The 21260-nt window shown below is 38.5% G+C and overlaps 1 protein-coding gene across 1 annotated transcript in view; it reads right to left on the bottom strand.

The window, feature by feature from the left end:
* The window catches only part of ARHGEF26 (Rho guanine nucleotide exchange factor 26), a 61656-nt gene that overhangs the window by 31951 nt on the left and 8445 nt on the right, over nucleotides 1-21260 (bottom strand). Inside the window, exons 4-5 of the mRNA XM_052804113.1 lie at nucleotides 18939-18995; nucleotides 14381-14541 (exon numbers count right to left, since the gene is read on the bottom strand). Coding sequence (XP_052660073.1) covers nucleotides 14381-14541; nucleotides 18939-18995 — 218 coding nt within the window. The remainder of the gene's footprint in view (nucleotides 1-14380; nucleotides 14542-18938; nucleotides 18996-21260) is intronic.

Below are 21260 nucleotides of genomic sequence, written 5' to 3' on the forward strand. Positions count from 1 at the left end.
GAACTTCTCAGCATGCTGCCAATTTACTTTCCTCAGGAAATTAGGAAATACAACATTTCTTCCTGCTGTATGTTATGGCATGCTGACAAGGTGTTTGACCATGCTGGGCTAGAACTTCCACTTTTAGAATTTATCTGGTGCTTCATCAATGACATCATCAGTCACAGTCATTGTAAGGAACAGTAAAAATCTTGGAGAATAGAAGATTTAAAAAGAAAAAAGAGGGGGCAGAGAGAAGCAGCAAACTCAAGTCCCATCTCCCACAACATGTACTACAAGAAATATTACCTCTGGAAATCATGCATCAAGGCTTGAATCAAAGGTGGTCTTTTTTTGCATCCAATCTGCTAATTACTATATATAATCAGTGAACCACACACATCATAAAAACTTCTTACTTAAAATTTTAGGACAGCTTCTGTCATAAAGATCAGTGATCAAGTGATTACATTCAATTTAACCAACTACAAATTAGTAGTTGCAATTAGTTGTGCTGTGTGACTGGCTTTTTTTGCTTAACACCAGAAGGATTTATGTAAAACATTTGTTTCTGTTAAGTCTGGAACTTTTCTGGTTAAAGTTAGATCCAATTAAGTGAAAGTCAAACAGCATCCTAAGACAGCATTTGATTTCCCTCATCTTGCCCTTACGTTGTGTAAGAGAAACATCCAATTTGTAATACTCTAAAACTCCCCCTCCCCTAAAGGCTACATGCCAAATTTAGAAACACGGGTTTAATTAATTTCCTGTTTGTTTCTTTTTATAGCACAAGATGTAGAAACACTAGAGATTCTCACCAACACTGGAGTTTGCCCTGTCTTTATGACAAGAGTTTCCTCCTTGAACTTTTAGTGTTAAGGGTTTTCCCATGTCTTTAGGCAGATCATTAACAAGCTGGTAATCACCATCAGGAACAGCGTCCTAATACTTGCTCAGGCAATTTTCTTAAGCTATTTTTTCCCATTCATCGGCACTGTGTTAATCAATGACCGATATCCACAACCTTCTCAAAAACTCTAGTTAATTCAGCTGTATAAACACAAATGCACAGTGGTATATGCACAGTGTTACGAACTATTCCATACAATTCACCTTTATAAGGCCTAAACTATGTCTCATTTACAACTGCAAAACTCCCATCAACAAAGTTCTACTTAAACAGATGCCATACAGAAATACACAAAATAAATGCCTTAATATCAATCATGTTGATCCACATTTCTTCTCAACATTTACTCTCCCTTCACCCCTAGATAAAGATATTAACTGAGCAGGACTTACATTCTTCTTACGAATATTGTATCTTGCTATGTGGATATTCCAAAACTAGACTGCACTGGATTAAAAAAAAAAAACTAATTAGGCAGGTAAAAGAGACGTTAACTAGTCAGGCCAAATTAGAGTTAGAAAAACAATTATTTTATGGATTCAGTTATTATCTGGGAGCAAAAAGCATGCAGAATCAAATGACAGCACATAAAAGGAATATACAGAAAGGTCGGAGGTACTGCAAAAAATCTAAATAGTTCATTTACATCAAGGGTCACTACAGAAGAAAACTGATACCAAAGCCTTTTTTGTGAGTGAGACTGGGAACGAACAGACTTGAAGTTCTGTCTGAAACTGAAGTAAATGCGGAACACCAGAAGTTACCAGAACCAGGTGATCAGCACCCAAGAGAGCTAAGAGGAAAAAAAAATTCTGATAAAGTCACTATGAAATAATTTTATTCTGTTTGCAAAGTGACAGAATACATGTAATGGCATTACCAGGTTGGTGAGAGGGCCAGATGGTATAATGTCATTGCAGTTTTGTATGCAGGTTACATAGCACTCATAGAATCAAGGTTCTCAAACATTTATCTGACTATTTTCCTACTTACAGTACTAATTTTTTACCTCCTTGTGGGTCCATGCAATCCTCTATTGCTCACTGTTCTGGACAGTGCTATTGGTCCTCTCTGTCACTGAAAATATGAGTCCATCACCATCAAAGCCATTCTGTACGTGGAAGTGACCTGTGGTCTAGCTCGTAGATCACTTATTTCAAAGTTCATTATTATTATTATTGCTTAATGTTTTCCAAGTTATAATGACTTGTGTATCTGGCATAAAGAAGATTATAATGCAGATTTAGCTTCATAGGGATGATGCTGCTGACGCACTACTATCCAGTAACAGAAAAAAGCCACTGGAGTGGAAGCAAGTACAATTTAGCTTCCTCCTCTTAGAGATAAGGAACTGGAAAAACAATTACCAACTCCAGATAACGCCAGATAAAAAAGTCATAAAAAAATTCTGATTAACCTCTCCAAATCTGAATCTTCTCATCAGGAACAGAAGTTTAACATCTGCATCACAAATTTTTTTTTTTTTGGGGGGGGGGGGCAGGGAAGGGAGGGAATTTGAAATAGTAAAAATGGGAAAAATTACAGCCTTATTTTTATGCTGAATCAGAGCTTTTAGGAAAAGAATGGCTGAAAGGAGGGTGAATCAAGTGAGGGACTGCATCCACAGGTGTTTGAAATTAATCAGTTTGTTACAGGAATTCCCACAATCCAAATAATGGAAAACAATACATACATCCACATATATTTATAACACTAAACACTGCAAAGCTAACAGTCCATAAAAACACCTTTTATTAGGCAATATCCACTGAGCAACTACAAAGCCAAACAAGGGGCGGGGGGTGGGGGGGGAAGAGACCGACCCTGACAGCCTATTCGTTCATTCTGCAACAAACTGGAACAACTTTCAGCAAGCCTACCCACAAGTAACTATCCTAACAGCAAGTCACTTGCTTTTTCAACTATTTATAGTATTCTGGCAGGAATCCAGAACAATAAAAAGGCCATGGCAACCCTGCCAATATATTCTGTTACAGCGAGATTCTTCAGATAGCGGGTAAGTGCTCATAGCATCTAGTTCAATGGTATGCATTTCAGAAAAACAAATCTTGATTCAACCAATTAATACCCACTGACAAATGAACCCACAAAGACCAGTCTGTGACACTAGAAATGTAAATCTTTTTGATAAATTATGGAGACATCACAACGGGAGTCCTCATTTTAAAAACCTTTCCCATGCTGAACAAAGTAATGCTTTTTATACTACTGTGAAGAAGCAGGGTGCTTCTGCCCCTCTCCCCAAGTCTGAAAAGTTACTTACATACTCATTTGTCACAGAACAAAATGATCTCTTGCATGTCACAAACAATGAATTTATAAATCATTTTGTGAACTTCCTAGCAACAGGGATGAGGCTATTCCCATATAACACACTTGCTAGAATGGCCAAACTAACAAACACAGCAAGCAGAGACCTTGGAGAACGGAGGAGAACAACTGGACGTGTAACTTCCCTCATGCTCTACAAACCTGGGCTGTCACCTGCACCTTCACAATAAGAGAACTAACCAATCCTGATATTTGGGAAGAAGTTTTTGTTAATACAAAAATATGAACCATACAAAAACATAAATTAAGCATTGCTTAGTCTTGAGGGAAGGTATCAGCCAGGGAACTCTCCACCAGAGTCTAGAAATAACCATGATTTAGAGAGTGCCCAGGAAACTCTCCAGATAAAGTCTGGAATTTGTCATTTCATTTCAAATGACAAACTCCCCCATCAGGCTCCTGCCCTGCTCCCTCTCAGAGCCCAGTGGGTACCGCCACGGCCACGCACCTCCCAGCAGCCCTGCGCCAGACGGAGACAGCAAACTCTCCCAGGTTCATCTTTCTCACGAGGGCAACTGTGCCAAGTTGGCAACCGCCTAACTTCCATCACCCAAGGAAAGCAAGTCCAAAGTGCAACTATACTAATCAGCACGTTACGCTGTTTTAGCCCTGCGCAAGTGCTGTTCAGAAGGGAGAGCAGCGATGCCCGTCACGGGAAAGGCCAAGGGGCAGGATGCAGCGCTGCCTCAAGTGCTGTTGGGCTTCTCTTTGTGCTGTCGCAGGCACTTCAGCCTCTTTCCTACACATCTGTAGAAGAAGTTATGCAGGGCAGCAAACTATCACACATGCTTAAAGGTAGGGAGAAAGTTGCGGGTTTTGATACTGCTGCACGTACAGCTGCTTGTCCTATAAAATGTATATATAAACGTCTGTATACATGATCTTCGTATTGATACGGCCACACCCATAGTAGAAGTTACAGTATGACATATAGGATAGCAAATACCACACTTCGGCAGATTTCCTAGGTATAAATGCTGCACAGACCAGCCTCACCGTTGTCCAGAGTAACGTGAAGCAATGCAACGCAACTCATCTATCTGCAATGCAAGCTTTCATCTCATGAATTTGAGGTTTAAAATCTCATTTAAACAAAGCACGCTGACCCAATGATACAGGAGAGGAGCCAAGGGAACATATATATATCCTCCCACGATGACAGCCTTGCTAAACACAGTTATTTCTAGACTTACTAACAACTAAAGCTACACATACTTTTTATGCTATAAGGGCAATGGCAGTTCTCTGAAACCAGACTGACCTCTTGAAGACTTATTGCTCAGTCTCAACTAAGAAAGGCTGCTGCTTTGTTCCTTATCAGTCTCTGTACAAGGAAAGCAGAGATGCAAGTTCAAATAACTGTTGAACATCCATCCACTTTACTACCAAAGAAATATGCAAATAAATACAGTTTTCCTCTTTTGTGCTTCCTGCATCAACAGTAAATCTGAGAATTGGTGAAAGATTCGTAAGCTGCGACTATAACAAACCCTGCAAGACCCAACAACAAAGCATGACTGCTTGGGAGGATCTGTGTGGGCACTAAGTTTCAGATGACCATGACAGTGATGCTCTGCAAGAAAGGACACATAAACACCTACTAGATAAATAGTTTTTGGGTTACAACTGGAAGGCTTTAAAATTTTTTAAGTACTTTTGTTCTACTGTCCTTAAACACAAATATTCACATAAGTAACTCTCTATGCAGAGTTTAGGCCACGGAAGAAGAGCCAGAGGCTCCAAGAAGTCAGCTACAAATGCTGCTGTGGGTTTGGTTTTTGGTTTGTTTTTTTTTAATTAAACAGAGAATATGTTTACATAATATACAGATGGGTTTCAGTACAAATAAATGCTATGGCAGATGGCAGCTTCATGCCACAGTTCTGGCAATGCCAGCTTCCACAGCTCTTGTCCAACTTATTAATTCCTTTTCCTACCACACTCTTTCAGGTATGTCACCACAATTGCTTGTGGGCTGACACTTGACGAGGTCTGGGAACTGCTCCAACGGGGATGTGAAGGAGGTGACAGAAAGAAAACTATGACCAGGTTTGTTCTGCGGTTTATTTTTCAGCTACATCTCACCTGGCTAGCAGCTGGCTGAACTGAGGGAGTAATAGGGAAGGAGGGAAACCTCCAGGCACCACTAGCACCACAACCGAACCCTTTGCATCAGTGTGCAAAAAATAAAGGATACAAATAAACAAACTCTACTATACTGGTCCTACAACAGCCCTCTACAACAGAGAGGGCTGTTATGACTCTTTTGGTTAAACTCACAATTTTAAGGCCATTCATCTAGAATATGGTTTCAATCCTATGGTTTAAAATATGGTTTCAATCCTTGCTTCAAACAGTATTTCATCTCAAAATGAGTTATTTTTATTTGATGCCAAAACTATCTGTTGCTGGATAACACAAACCATCTTCAGTCACTGGTGAGGAAAACTGGGGGGTTGGGTGGCGTTTTTTTCTTTTAAGAAGCAAAGCTACACTGTTAACATTAAAAACAGTCATTAGAAGACAATTAAGTAGAGAAGTATCGGTTCTTAGGCTGAGGACCTCAGCTAGAGAAAAAAGTATCTCCGAAAGTACTTAATGATAGAAGTAAAGGAAAAACTGAACACAAAGTCCTAGACCAAGCACTGGCAGGAGAGTTTTGAAAAGTAATCTAATTACAAGAGGAAAAGTTCCAAGTGGACCTGACAGTGAGTCTCTCCTCTTAAGAATCTGGGACACTGGGTTACACACCATCTGTGCTGCATTTCCACAGGAAGATAAATTGACAGTACAGAGCTTCAGAGTCATAAATTTTTCAGAAAGGGACACAAAGACAATTAATTTGTCAAAATAATTTTGGCATTAATACAACACATAAAGCATACTGAGAGGACAGCATACAGATGAAGTTTTGAATACAAGCATATACAGGCAAGAAAAAAATTACTAGAATTCTCTATAGAGAGAGGTAAAACAAAGTAAGTTTCCAATGGCCACTATTTAAGAATACCGTTCTTATAAATTTAAAATAGAAACTTAATTACCTTTCATCTGACAAACACTGTTAATATTGTCAAGCTTCAGCAACCACAATTAAAAATCAATAAAAATGCACACCTACAATCATGCAGTTGAGATGACACAGCAATTGTAACTGATATCTCACAGCCTTGGGTGCTTTCCCCTTTCTTTTACTGAACCTTTTTCTGAGAAATATACACATGACCGCTCACTATTCCCTGGCATTTGCTGTCAGGCCAGTTCAAGTGAGATAAGGAAGTAGAATCACGTTTTGCGGGGAAGAAAAAAGAAGAACCAGAGACAGTATTACATGGGAGAGATTGCAAAGGCCTTAAGAGAAAACCAGAGTAACACAGAAAACAGCCAAGTGGTTAAAGGTGCAGCCTGTATCCTGTGTCTTTTCAGGTGAACTCAACCCTACCACAGAGGAAGGTTGAGCAGGACTGTTCAATTCTTTCTTCCTCTGGCATGCAAATGCTTGAGAATATTGCAATCATATTATTTCAGGGAAGTTAGGGGGAAAAAAGAAAGTGTTGAAAAACACCCTGATTTACTCTAGAAAATTCATGAGAAAAGTCATCAAAAGAATGGGTTCCCTCTATCCTTAAGTCAGTATTGCAGTTTGTAATGAGAGGACCTTCATCTGTTACTCTTGATCTTGGCAAACAGAGGTCATTTAGGTTTTGATTACGTGGTAAAAACAGCTGATATATACAGGGTATATCTACACTGCCAAATAAAAAAAAATCCTAAAACCCAAACAAGATACTTAATGTACTACTAATGTAGTAATCATGTCATCTTTCAGAAACAATGCCCTGAAGGGTCTACTCTGAGCAAAGCATGAGATGGCAACTCCAGGGATCTGGAAAACATTGGCAAATCAGTTGCCTTGATTTTTTTAAATTTTTTTTTCCTAAACAAAATCCAGCTACATAGTGTCTATTTTAATTAGCAAAATAAGTAAACACAATCATTAACACGATCCGAAGGTCTCCTTAACAGACTGCACCAGCCAATACTATTTTAAAGGGATTAAACTGTGTCTATGCAAAGCTTGACAAGCATTTAAAGATCTGCTGGGTAAAACACCATGGAGGCAGGATGCTAGAGAAACAAAAACATGGTTACATTGTCAGCATTTAAATGATACCACAAATGACCCCGGGATACCGAAGATTTTCTGAAGAAATACAAGTTTTATGCAACTAATACTTAAATCTCATATATCCAGCACTGGAAAAAAAGAACCATAAAGACAATTGAAGTTTTATGTTTATATTGGTGTTTCTTGAAGATACTGTACAATCCATTAGAGTGAGAAAGTAAGGCAAGTTTATTCCAGCTTCTAGTCTCATCTGATTTTAATAACTGACTTCAGGCTCAGGCTAAATTCACTGGTAACAGACACACAACAGCAAATGCCCTCCACCAACACTTTGTGCCATGTGCAGTGTTATTGAGGATTCTCAGACAGCCTCTCCAAAAGTGATATTTTACAACACCTCTGAGCAGGCGTGAAGGCAAAGATAAGGATGCCTGAGTAGAGACTGTGAAATCTAACACAAGCTATATTTAATTTCACAGAGGATTGCACAAGTCAGAGACAAGCGAATTGTGAACAGATTCAGTTTTCTTTATGATTAGCTGACATTCCTTCAGAGGGGCATCTGAAATGGAGAACACAATGGACAGCTTGAACAGGACTTTACACAGGACAGAAGGGAACGTACTGAAAAACGCTTCACTTCACTTTCCTACTCTAAAGCAATGTTATGTTAAACCACTGACTGTTCTCAGAACACCTTTTAAGAGTTAAACCCATCGCCATTGGTGACCCCGCCACAGCTCACTACCAACAGTGAATATCTGGGGCTGAGAAACTTTTCCATAGGTACCGGCCAAAAAAGCACTTCCCTGCTTTGGTCACCCCTGTAACTGCAGGTGACACGTCAGAGCTACGGGAGAGGAGAGCTCTGGGATCAAAGTCCGGGTTTACCAAGGAGGGCAGTGCAGCAGTGTTGGGAAGAACAGGCTTGCACACAGTTGAGCACACAGTCTCATCGTTCTCCAGTCACTGTGGCAGTCACTGCCTGAATATCTTCCTATTGTGTCCTTCTCCTACACTTATCAGCAGCTGGCAACAGTTTAGTCTATTTATACAGCATGAAAATATACCATGAAGGTGATGGGTGGATATCTGTGAGTTTGGGCTATTCTTTTCAATATGTTTAAGTGAATAATTTGAAGCTAAAGGCTTATTGTATTTTCTGAAAAACTAGGCATTTTCTTCAAGGGCACTTTTTGTATAAGTAATTGCCAGGTATTTACTAAATTAATCATTATACAATGCATATATATTTCTATATATAAAATAAAAAAAAATTTCTAAACTCATTAAGGGAAAAAAAAGCATTCCTTCTCTTAAGTTGCATTCACCCAAGAAAATGAGCTGAGGGAAGTATGATTCTGTTCAGATTTGTTGTTCCCGAGTATTGAAGTCATATATCTAATCTTGACTGCAATAAGGAAGCTAAATTACAAAACAATCGCTGGGTTAGGAATGCAAGTACCAACTGGATATTATTTTAAAGTTAGTTTACCAACACTGCTAGCCATTTGCAAAGAAACAGTGCAGGTCAACCCAGAGAGTTATTTCAGCTGCCAGAAGAACCCTCTAAACAAATAATTCCTACATACTAAAGCCAAAGAGTTCAGCAAAGAGCACTTATGTCAGAACAAACCATGAAGGAAGCAATCGAGTAAACACAAGGATAAATGCACGGTCCCAACTCATCAATATCATGCAAATCCATGAATGTGTTCTGTGGGCATCTAAAATGTAGAGAAAATAAAATACGGCATTTTGGCCTCACTGCTCTACAATACGTCCTCCAGAATCCCTGGAATCTCCTGACAATCAAAAAAGGCCCCATCAGCAGTAAAAGCAGATCATGCAGCAAGGCTGGGAGAAAGGCAGAATCCACAAATGGTAAATTCAGCAGTGCTCTGCAACACCTGGAAAACCCAAGAATATGTATGGTCTGAGTGCTCACCAGCACCTGCTGTGGGTCAGGGCAACACACCAGCTTCTGCACAGAGCCACAGTGCCTCCCATCCTGCTTCCCAATCATCTGGAAGGACTTTTGTCCCTCTTGTTCCCATTACTCTGTCCACTATGTCCAACATAATCACTCAGCTTTACTGATAAGGAAGCCACTTATCTGCTTCAAAACATCCAGTATGAACAACTTTCTTTGAAAGAGCACAGAAATTCTCCCCCAGATCACACCTCAGTGTCACTTATCCAACAGGGTAACCACACTCAGCTGGATGCCCTCGAGACATTACCCAGCTTTCTTCAAAATTTGCTAATGGCAAGAACTGTGATAAAATACAGAACACAGACTAAGACCATCAGTCTAGACCAAATAGGAAAAAAGGATGCTAATGACTTGTATCACTGTCTTACCTGGAAATCAAATTGGTGATCTCTAACATATGAATAGTTTTCTTTCATTAGAGTTCACCTGAATCACCCAGGGTCTACTTACAGCATTTAAATTTTTATTTTTACTTTTTTTTTTTTATTATATGCAGGTTTTGTGGGGTTTTTTTTTGCAATCTTCCAAAGAAACTGAGCAACAGAACTTTGCATTCTCTAAAAGTAATGTTTTTAATGCCTACTTAATTGATTCAATACACACACTTCTTAAATGAACACTAGGACTGTATTTTCCTACGGAAAAAGATGAAGCTGCGTCATTTAAAGTATGTTGGAAAAAGGCAAAACAGTAACCTAATTTCAAAAAAGTGCTATGAAAAAGCTTACCTGGCTCCTAATATATATTCACACATATAAAATTAAATTAAGATACTCAAAAGATGTTAACCTACCCCACAAATCCACAGGGGATTCTCTACCGAAATCAAGACACAGAGTTTAAGAACAGTCAGAACCTGTCAAAATACTTTTTGTTTGTGTCTTCTTCTGCTAATGCTAATCCTTTGATATTCCATAAGCTTTTTGCCTTTTGCTGGCCTAATGGCAGAGAGAAACAATACGCTAAAACTTTCCCTTCTCCTACAAATTTGATGATTTGACCTGTCAAACCAATTGTTCTCCAAGACATTTCACGAATTTCCCTGTAACTCCTCTTTCCCAAGACAGGCTCTTGGGAAACTGACCTCTTTTGCACCACATACTTAGACTAGAGAGAGCTTTTCTTACTAGTGAGATTGATTACGCAGTATTGTAAGACTACACAAGCTTTTATTTCTGAATAAGCCAGCCTATGGCATCCCCACAAGCTTACATCTCAATCTAACAGCTCACACTGACTCGGGTTGCAATTTGTGTGATTTTGTGCTCTATCAGTTATGAACTCCCATATTGCACGTACAGGCAAATACACAATAAAAGACTTAAGCTTTCTGAAGCCACCTTACAAGATGTTTCCATAAACAAACACATTGTATGCTGCACAGATTATTCAGATCAACTCTTCTTTGTTAGAGACATTCCAATGAGCTCCCAAAAGCAGAGACAGTCTTTGCTGTCTGTATTCTGCTTCTAACAAAGGCAGCTTTGTTCCCTCAGAAATGGCCTTGTCATGCATTAGAAGCCTATCTTGGTGTGTCTGGAGAGCTTCCATTAAACATGTTCTAAGTCAAAGTTCCTAGATATAAGCTTTAAGCAATTTTGACTAAAAGATAGTATTTTTATCAGTTCACATTCTTCAGCTCACCAAACTTTTGTCTGAGCAACCAAAACCGCTGATAACTACACTCATACTCAAGACTTTGTATTTTTTAGTAAAGGAAAGGCTGCTTAAAATACAGCATAATGGAACAGATCCTCAATTTTATTACAATTTTATAACAAAAGGATGGATTTTGCTACCTTGAAAGACCTTGAAAATGGGAAGCAGCAATAGTTTGGAGATACCAAGAAAGAGGCTTCTGTTTCAAAATAATTTTCATTATTCACACAAATGAGGTTGTAGAAAGCCAACACAAAATTTTGGTATAGTTTAACAGTCTTACATAACTCAGGAAACAAAATATGTTTTCATTTAAATTTTAAAAGGAGTTATGAATTCTGTTTTTACTCCAAGTTATAAAAAACCAAGTTCTTAAACCATTTGACTTTCCACACAAGAAAGAATAAGATTATAATTTTAGGCTAGTGTGGTATTTTTCCATTCTTTCTCCCCCCCCGCTTTGAAGACTATAATCAAAAGGGTTATAAGAATTCCCCTAAAAATATTGCTCTCCCCACCCCCATCTCTGCTTTAAATATTTTAAGTGAGAAACTGGATTTAATGATTTGGAAGGCTTATTCAACACAGGGAAAAACACAGGGAAAAAAAACAAACACACACCTATGCATATAGCTGTACTAGTATAGTCAGCTGTGTCCTACAGAAACAATCCAAAGGAGAGGCAAAGACTGCAGGCTAATTAAACCTTTGATTTCTATTAAGCTATCTAAAAAAGATGGCAATTACCCTCTAATACATGACGGTTCTGTGACATCAACACTTGTCTAGCAAAAAAAAAGGCTCATGATACTTTACAATTCACATTTTACATGAAATGTAGGAGAAGCCTTTAAAAAGTACTATTGCTTGAAAATAAGGACTTTGATAACCTGCACTCCCTGACAACACTGCTGTCATAAAACTCTCATTCCTGTGGTGGCTGTGGATTCAGACAATATCCAGCTTCTGGCAAAAGACCTCAATTATAAGAATGAGAGAGAAACAAAATGGAACAGGGGGATGGAGAAATGAAGGTATACTGAATAAGTCCAAATGTACACCTATTATATAGCTCCTAAATTAGGTTTGCATTTGACACAATACATTAGACTCTCACATGTATGCCCCCATGAAACAAATCTTATTACTGCATAAACTTCAGAAGAAAAAGTCAAACCACTGCACAACTGATGTAAAAATCCACAGACTTCGTGGGGCTTCAGAGAAAGAAAAGCCAAGAAAGGACACTACCATGACTGGCAACGTGAAACTTGAGAAGTTCCACAAAGGTAAAAGTGATGTTCTGAATTCTTCAGCATTAAACCCACAATTTCTACAAGAAGGAAACAAAGGGGACAAAAGAAAAAGGGAACAAAACAAAACAACCCCCCCCCCCCCCCCCCAAAAAAAACAGCTGAAAGGGTAGGAAGGACTGACTCCAAAAATATTCCTAGCCTGACAGATTCCTTATCCAACCACCAGCCCCATTTCCAAAAGAAGGCTAGTATTTTTCTGTTCCATAGGTAGAGAGAGATACATTTAAAGTTGTACAGTGCTACAGTTAAGATCAATCAGTATCTTAAATAGGCCATGTGCATCCTTTAGCCATTGTGCTTGATTTCAAGCTGGAAATAAGGTATGAGAAAAGAAGCATAGACATTTTTAATTTTAGTTATGTAGACCACAGTAATTCACCTGCTGATATTGCTATTAACCAGGCTCGGATAACAAACAAATTATAACAAAGCAAAGCCTCATTAAACAACTTTTTTGAAATAGACCTTCAGGTATTCATAACCCTGAAGTACACTGTGAGTGCATGTACATATGCATGTCCTGTATTAAGTAATGCTAGCAGTAATTATCAGCAATCATAAAACAGATTTTTCAGCATTCGTATTGTGTAAGATCTGCCAACATTTCCTTTTCATTAGGCACTATTTGTATTGTAACTTTTTTTCTTGTTATTGACTTTGTACTGAAGAAAGTTACCAAAAAAAAAAAAAAAGCACAGCAGATGATCTTTTTAACAGAAATACAAGTCTCTGTGTCAGGTGCTATGGCATGCACAGCACTGTTCATAAACAGTAAAATGCCTATGTTGTTTACATAAAAGATACCACAGTCACACAGTATGCTGCACATTGAGTACTCAGTAGAAAGTAAACAGTGATTCATCTGATTAAGGAAAACACTGGCAAGAGTCAGTTCTTAAGGGCAAGCATGAAACTCTTGCTCAATTTTTAACAGTTTAATAAGGGCAGACTAAGCTTAATTTGATAGACTGTAAAGAATGCTTAATGTATCAACATTTAGCTTAGGAACTGTTTAGATTTGAAGGATTAACCTGCTTATTTCTACTAAAATACACTATGTTCTTTCCTTCCCTACCAATTTTCAGGGAAACTAATACCATGCCTATCCCCATTAAATGTGAGCTCAAACATAGTGGCAAGGTGAGTCTGTCAAACTCATGTGCATGTCCACTGTTACTCGTATTTTCCATCTTCAAACATTTGGAAGAAATGGTTACCACTCTAAAATGGTTACTTGAGATTCCAACAAGAAACTTGCTTTTATGTTCAAACAGGTATTAAAGTAATAGCCTGACATCTCTAGTTCAGACTACCTGTAAGCTCTCCTTACTAAATCAGTACAGCCAGAAAAGTAAACAACTGTTCAACTTTAAAAATAGAGAGTGTTCTGGCAAGAAAAGTCAAGATTTTTCCAAATAAAAGCAAGATGCCTCAGAGAACAAGAGCAAAGGTAAGGCATAGCCTGCCTCTGCAAATACTACCACATATCATAGTACTAACCAAAGCTCTACTATTCAAGGAGCTGCCTGTGAGATATATAAGGAAAATACAATCCAAATAAAAAGGGGCTTATTCATATTACAAAAACAGAATCTATGGTTAGCAAAATAAACCTTAGCTGTTTGTATTATATGAAATGATTCTTTAGCACTGCAGATCACATGTATTTTGGTGCTCTCAAAGAACAGAGAATCAAATTTCATTCTGATTTATTTACAGCTTATAAAAAACTACAACTCTGCATATTAACACATGCAACATTTGACATCTCATTCTTAAATTGTCAGGCCTAAATTTTTGCTGAATTTCCTACCTTGCAGCTGTTCCTTCATTTTGTGGTAACACTAAAGACATTATTTTGTATACATTTCATTACTTGCTTGAAAGATATTTTGACTACCACTAATCACCCCTCATGTACAATTAAAAAAAACCCCAGTATTGTAAATACATTTATAATTGCTAAATTTTTAATTTAGATTTATAATTTTAAAAATGCATGATTTTTTAAAAATGTAGAAATGCATTGCTACACTTACTTTTTGCTTGCTTCGTAAACATCTGTGATATTGGAGAAAAGGTGATGGCTCTCTGTTTTGGTCATTGTGAGGCTCAGTTCCCTGGAATTTTTAAACATCCGGATCAGAATCTCCAAGCTCAGCAAATAAGAATGCTCAGAAGATATCACTTCAAATATCGCCTGCAAAGTGGAGGGAGGATAGAAAAGACTTACTATTGACTAGGCGCCTTTTTTTTTTTTTTTAAAAGGAAAATGTGGAGGAAGGGTGCAAAGAAAAAGTTATTGGATGTAAGCTAGAGATTGTAACATAAATATTCATTTCCATGATAATTACACCATTTACTTTGAATAAGTGATGTAATATTAGAAAAAAAGACTTTTTTAAAAAGTCTATATTCAGACTTCTCAATGCAACTGCAAAAAGTTTAAAAACGAAAAACTTAACACCAACTATTGTCACTCCTCATTCATACTCCTGAGAGGTGGGTTTTGTTTTGGGGTTTTTTTTAAATTAAAAAAAAAAAAAAGAACAACAAAAAAACCCCCCACATCTGTTTCTGTGGTCTGGTTGGAAGCTTCATATCAGTCAGACTACTGTTGACCAGCCAGTTCTGCTTTTGCTCTTTTTAAACGGAAGCTGCTAAGTTATTTACTTGAAAGCGTTCTTGGGTAACAGAACTCTGCTTACCCAAGCATCTGCAGAAAAGCAAAATTCAGGTTTTAGTCATGTATCAGCAGTGATGCCCCGATTACTTTTAAAACACCAAGTTAGGAGCAGGCAGATGAGAAGCCGAGCTATCTGCAGCAGGGACAGAAGCCTGGAGGCAGAGCAGACAGGAGGGGTTGGCAGCCGCTATCCCCGTTAGTGATTAGTGACCAGACACCAGCCAGGCAGACCTCCAGTACATTCCCTCACCTCCCACAAACAACTTCTCTGTTTTATCAGCCTACCACTTAAGGAGTAGCCACTGTAACTTCCATCAGCTGGCTGACATACAAAGCAAACTTTTAATGGACTCTTGGACTTTGAAATCCCCATACTTGTTCCATTGGAAATTTTCACATCTCATGTAGAAACCTATTCAGCTTTTAGACATCTTCTACCTCTCTAGGCTTTATTTGCTGTTAATCTAATAGAGTTCTTGTACGTATATACATGGAAAAAAATTAAATAATTTTCATGAAGCCTTTTGTCACGAGCTCCAAGTCACATTTGTCATCAATGCCTTCCAGGCATTACTAACACAGAATAATACCATCAGCAGAGGTAACCTAACTTTGTTCTCAATATAACTAATGTTAATACTTGCATGTATAATTTCATTAGTTATTTGCAACTAACTTCCCTAAGCATTCTCAAACCAAAGGAGAAATACGTACTTTAAATGCAGCAGTGCAGATCTGACTATTTAGAAAGGCTAACGCCCATGCCTCTACAAACAGAGAGAGAGACAGCGAGAGGGTCTTGCACCTGACAGTCTACAGGAGGAGTTCACTTCGATGGTCTGATGCACGTGCTCTAGAGAAACCCTGCTCTTCCATGACCAGGTATAAAGGCGCAAGGGAGACTATGGGCAGGTTGAAGGCAGTCTTCCTGAATATTCCCAGCTGCCCGCTGAGACAAACCATACCGGGGAAAAAAATGCAAAACATTCTGCTGGGGACATTTGTTCATAAGATTTCTCAAAGAGCTCAAGTCTAGTGAATTCTGCTGGTGTTACTAAGGTAAGCTTTTGATCAAACACAATTTCTGTTGGGTATCCTGAGTCTCAGCGTTCCCAGACTGTGCTTTCAAAATTATTTTTGCCCTTCTAAACTTCTAAAAAGTCTTCTTCAAAGAAATGAGATTTTAATAATGAAATAACAAGTTTTGGATTTCTTGGGGAAAAAAAAAAAAATCTGCTTTAGCTGAAGCCTTAAAGGTTTATGCAGTGCAAAGACAACTGCACTCCACAGAAAACCTACAGGGCCATTACACATACAAGGAAAGGAAGTCTAATGTACGTATCAGTAGTGTCTTCTTCTTATTACCTGCCTAAAAAGCTAAACGGATCTGGTGAGAGATACGGCAGCAGCTACGTAACAGCTACCACATACTACGTGTTATTCACGAGTGAATGCTGCTGTGCAAAAAGATATGCAAAGGTGATGCTCAAAATAACGTTAAATTGCCTGCCTGCCAACTCCATCAGCCTCAAGAATCTAGAGGACACACACGTCAGCCAAACTCTGGTGGCAGATCTACCTACTGCTTGGCTAACAATGTGCAGAAAGGTGCCTAAAAAGGGCATTTTGGCCTTTGCCCAGAACTTACATTTCCAATCTTCAGCCTCATTGTACTTCTCCCAGCTGTGCTCACAAAGAAAGGATTTACCTAACAATTGCTGTGGAGTTCCACGGCTAATTGGTTTCTATGCAGACATTTTTCAACACAGGAAAATATACAAGCTCTCTTATTATTATTGTTCTGGAGGGGGTTTGTTTATGCTTTTACTGATGACCCTCATGGACTTCTTCCAGTTTGGTAACAGAAAGTCATTAGCATAGTCAGAAATAAATGGGTCAAAGAAAGATACTTTGCTTCTAATGTGTAAGGAAGGGAGAGAATATCATCCTACCATGACCCAAACACATTTTGGAGAATAAAAAATAAAAAAGGATTAAGAAACAATCTTGACTTTGACATACAGTAATTACACCACATTCAGAGGCTGGGGTGGCATTTACCAGGTGCTTGCTAACAGTGTTTCTGAATGACATCTGAAACCATATTGTGGTTCATTTGCATGATATCAAGGTAAGCAGATGTTTGAATCCTGATGGACAGTTTAAGAGGCCAGATGTATACTGCAGTTTGTACACACATACACAGTTAGAGTTTCCAGCTTGCAAGAAAAGAAGATCTATCGAAACTTTAGTTCAAATCAGTCTGTCTATATGACACATTTTCTCTAGACAAAAGATGCACAGAGATCCATCTCACTAATGTGTTCTGGAAGTGGGATGCATACGAATGCATGACATTGCCATTTGATCAAGGTAAGAAGCAAACAAGTATATTTTTCTGCAGTGACAATATAATCTAATAGGCTCTAAAAAGCAATTTAAGAAATAGATGAAAAATAATTGATAAAAGGCAATTTAAAAGAAATACAGCACAAGCACAACTTGGTAGTACAGCTACATCTTAAGAATATTTATTTAGGCTCTCTCTGAAAGAATGAGCCTCTAATATTCAAATAAAAAAACCCCTCAGGCTTGAAAACATTTTTGGTAACATTAAAGACTTTACATTTAAAAGGCATCTAAAGAACTTGCTCTCTTTGAAGGGATGTAAATATGACTCTAGGAAACATAGACTAAAGGGTCCTAAAGGATATGACTGAAATAAATGCCTTGTGTCTCAAAGCTTCCCAGCAGGAGACAGAAAAGCAGAACACATAGCCTGAACTGCTGCACAGTCTCCTCCCCCAAAAAAGCAAAAGAAGATAGCGAAAGAAATGTAGCATTATAAAAAAAAAAAACCCAACAAACCATTGTCTAAATCTCATATATGCAATACAAGACGTTTCTGTATTCCATGTATGAACACAACAGCTGTAGGTCATGCAGCTAAATTAATATTTGAGGCTCACTATACACATCTGTGAACTTCACAGAAAACCCCAGTCAGGTCTCACTCAGCTACATTCACTGAGGTATGTCCTGAAGCAAAATGAAAATATTGGAACAAATTACCATGGCAGGTAATGCTACAGTGTTTCTATTCAAAAAAGCTTGGGGATTTTTCCTATTGAAGGACATACCTCAAGAACTGCAGGTATATAGCTGGCTAGGTCAGGCTATTCTTTTCAACACCTCTCATTCATTTTGATATAGACCCTGTAAGTAAGGAAGGAGGGTAAAGCAGATAAAGTGGACAAAAGGAGCAAAGTGGAAGAGGGAAGCGGATAAAGAGGACAAAAGGAGCAAAGGGGAAAGAGAGAGAGAAAAGATAACTACATCAGTAATTGCTGCTGTTGTCTGTACTGTTGACAGCATGGATGCACCTACTCCATTTCAGTGTGAAAGAAAAAAGGTTAGTTACATCAGATACACAGTGCTCCCATGTTCAGAATTGTTCACAATTGCTCACAGGATTAGTTACAACCGAGGGGCATTGTAAAACGCTGTTCTTTGTTCCTCACTGCCTTTAAAAATTTATGTGCCACCTCCTACCCTCTGTGAACGCAAGGTTCATTTTACACCTTCCCCAATATGGCACGCAGCAGTGACTGTCTGCTGCTGCTGAGTAGCCATCAACCAGGCTGCATCTGCTGGAGCGAGCACACCTAGGAGCCACTCCTCCAGCAAGAGCCGTGGGATATTGGCAGGAGACCTGTGGCAGGGACATACGCACATCAGCAAGAGGCAGGTTTTGTTTATTTATTCTCCCTGGGGAGAGAAGACACTTCACTCTAGGACACAAAGCAGTGTGATGAACTTGTCACCTTATCAACAAATAGAAAGTATTAAATCAGACATGCAGTGCATCCCTAAACAGTCAACGTAAAAGAATGTGTGACTTTAAAGAGTACCTCCTGTCTTTTTCTTTCTTCTTGGCCGATTGCTTCCGATAATCCATTCTTCTTTACCTAAAAAATAAATAAAAATTTTTAACATCTTTTGTAGAAAAATGTGATTTAAAAAAAAAAAAAAACAAAAACAAAACAGGACTATCAAAACATTGCACTAAGAATTCAGCTAAAGAATCTGGCCACTTCAGAAAGACAGCAATCAACCAGCAGAAATAAAAAAAAATTAAGTCAGTAACGTCTGCCATTTGACTTATCGAAAGAACTAAATAATTTCATTAAAAACTATCCCAAGACACAAACACAGAACTACTGCAGCAAAAGCATGCACAGTTGAATCACGGTCACCCTGCACAACCTCCCTGGATTTTACACACACAAGCATGAAAACTGCCTTCTCCTTTTAAGTTAGATTTCTTGACTGACAGACATACATCACAAGGTTCATTTTCCAAGTCAGCCTGAAAAATCTTAGTGTCTTCATTTGTTAAACACACCTAAAGGTGTAGACAAACTACCTAGACAGTTTGTTGGCCAAAAAATTATTCTGGAGGAGCTCCAGCTTTACCCTAAACAGACATGGCGAATGCCTGAGTAAATACCCCTGTACTTCTATCCTCAACCGTACAATGATGTCTCTCTCCCCACTCTGCACCCTAAAGCCACATCAGTCAAGACAAGTTTGTCCCAGGTCTCCATACACAACCATCATGAACTCCAGCCACAGCCACATTTTCCACAGCTTGAAGCCACATGCTCAGCTACCAAATTCCACACCAGAGACCCCTGAAGTTTATTCCTTCCCGGTGCAAATAGCACACGTTATGTCATTTAACAGGAGAATGTTAAAAAAAAAAACAAAAAAACACAAAAAAACCCCACAAACAAATCAGAAAGCAAAGCACCAAGGAGGGACTGACTTTATGCATTTCCTAGAGGAGTGTTAAACACAGGACCTCAAATCAGGAGGGCCACCTGTGTATGGCATGCTGAACCAGGGAAGGGGAAAGAGGTCACTGCACAGCACTACACATGTGCAAGATGCTGTTCTCTTTGTGGAGCAGTAGTATGTCACAAGGACGCGAGATCCAACAGATGCACTTCCATTCTCCCATTTTTCCGTCTTCTCCAAATGCTCCTAACATACTATAACCAACAGCTTTCTCTCCTTACTCCACTTGTTCCCTGGAATTTTGAAGGATATATTGTTCCTTTTTATTCCCGCATACCAGGCACCACAAACCTGGACAGCAGGCTCAAGAGTAAAGATGGCACAACATTAAGCAGCACTGCACTTTGGTTTCCATGCACACAGAAGTATATATGCACATGTATATACTTACAAAAACAACATAAATATTCCAGTGTTCGAGCAACTGTTCTTTTGAACACAAGTTACAGATCCCTATGTCACCACAAGCATACATGTCTGAACACCAAGCAAGAACTAATTAGATGCCTTTCTATTAAAGTACCTTTCAATCAACAACCTGAAAGCTTTAAAGCACTCATTAGGGAGTACAATGTCACTTCTTTCTGGATGCAGTGGAAGACTTTTCTAAAAATATGCTGATGCCGGAAATACCTATGAACATATCCAGGAGATTTCAATGCTTCCTGTTAATACAGCAACTGCAAATTTCCAGTGAGGTCAATACAGCAACCACTGTATTCATGTTCAAAAAAACTGTAGCTGTGTTTCGTGATCATTATTTTGTCATATATGGGTGCATACATACAAAGTACACATATAAATTAATCACATAAGCAAATGGCTCAACCTTCTATTCTTAATCAACGGCAACACTTCCAGAGAGAAAGAGGCCCAAATATGGAGACTATTTTTGGCATACTCTGTGAAAAATTCAATTCTTATTTTTGAGGTGTCCAAAACGTTTTTAGCTGAAAGACCCTAAAAATCACATTTGTGATATTATGCAAACAAAAACTTAATATAAGCTAAGAACATAACCAGAAAGAATGGAAGAGGCCCAACACTACAGCTACTAATGTTCTTATTGTCACACTGGACTGCTTTTTTCCAGCAACTCAGTTATGACTGATTCAACCATAGAGATGAGGAGGAAAGGATGAAAGAATGACAGGTTAACTCTGTGGTTACTTACAAGAAGTTCCTCCAAAATAAGGAGGTGCTGCAGGGGGAAAACTCGCCAGAAATATTTCCTTGAGAAATACAGTAAGTGGCTGCACCATACACCAAACTGAACATGAGCCCTTTGATACTGGGAGAGAAATGAGAGCTAATGCAGAGATTAGGCCTGAAGATCCTTGACAGTAAATCCAGATAGTTTTTGTTTTGATACC

This window comes from Harpia harpyja, chromosome 12, assembly GCF_026419915.1.
Source record: "Harpia harpyja isolate bHarHar1 chromosome 12, bHarHar1 primary haplotype, whole genome shotgun sequence".
In the NCBI taxonomy this organism is placed as follows: Eukaryota; Metazoa; Chordata; class Aves; order Accipitriformes; family Accipitridae; genus Harpia; species Harpia harpyja.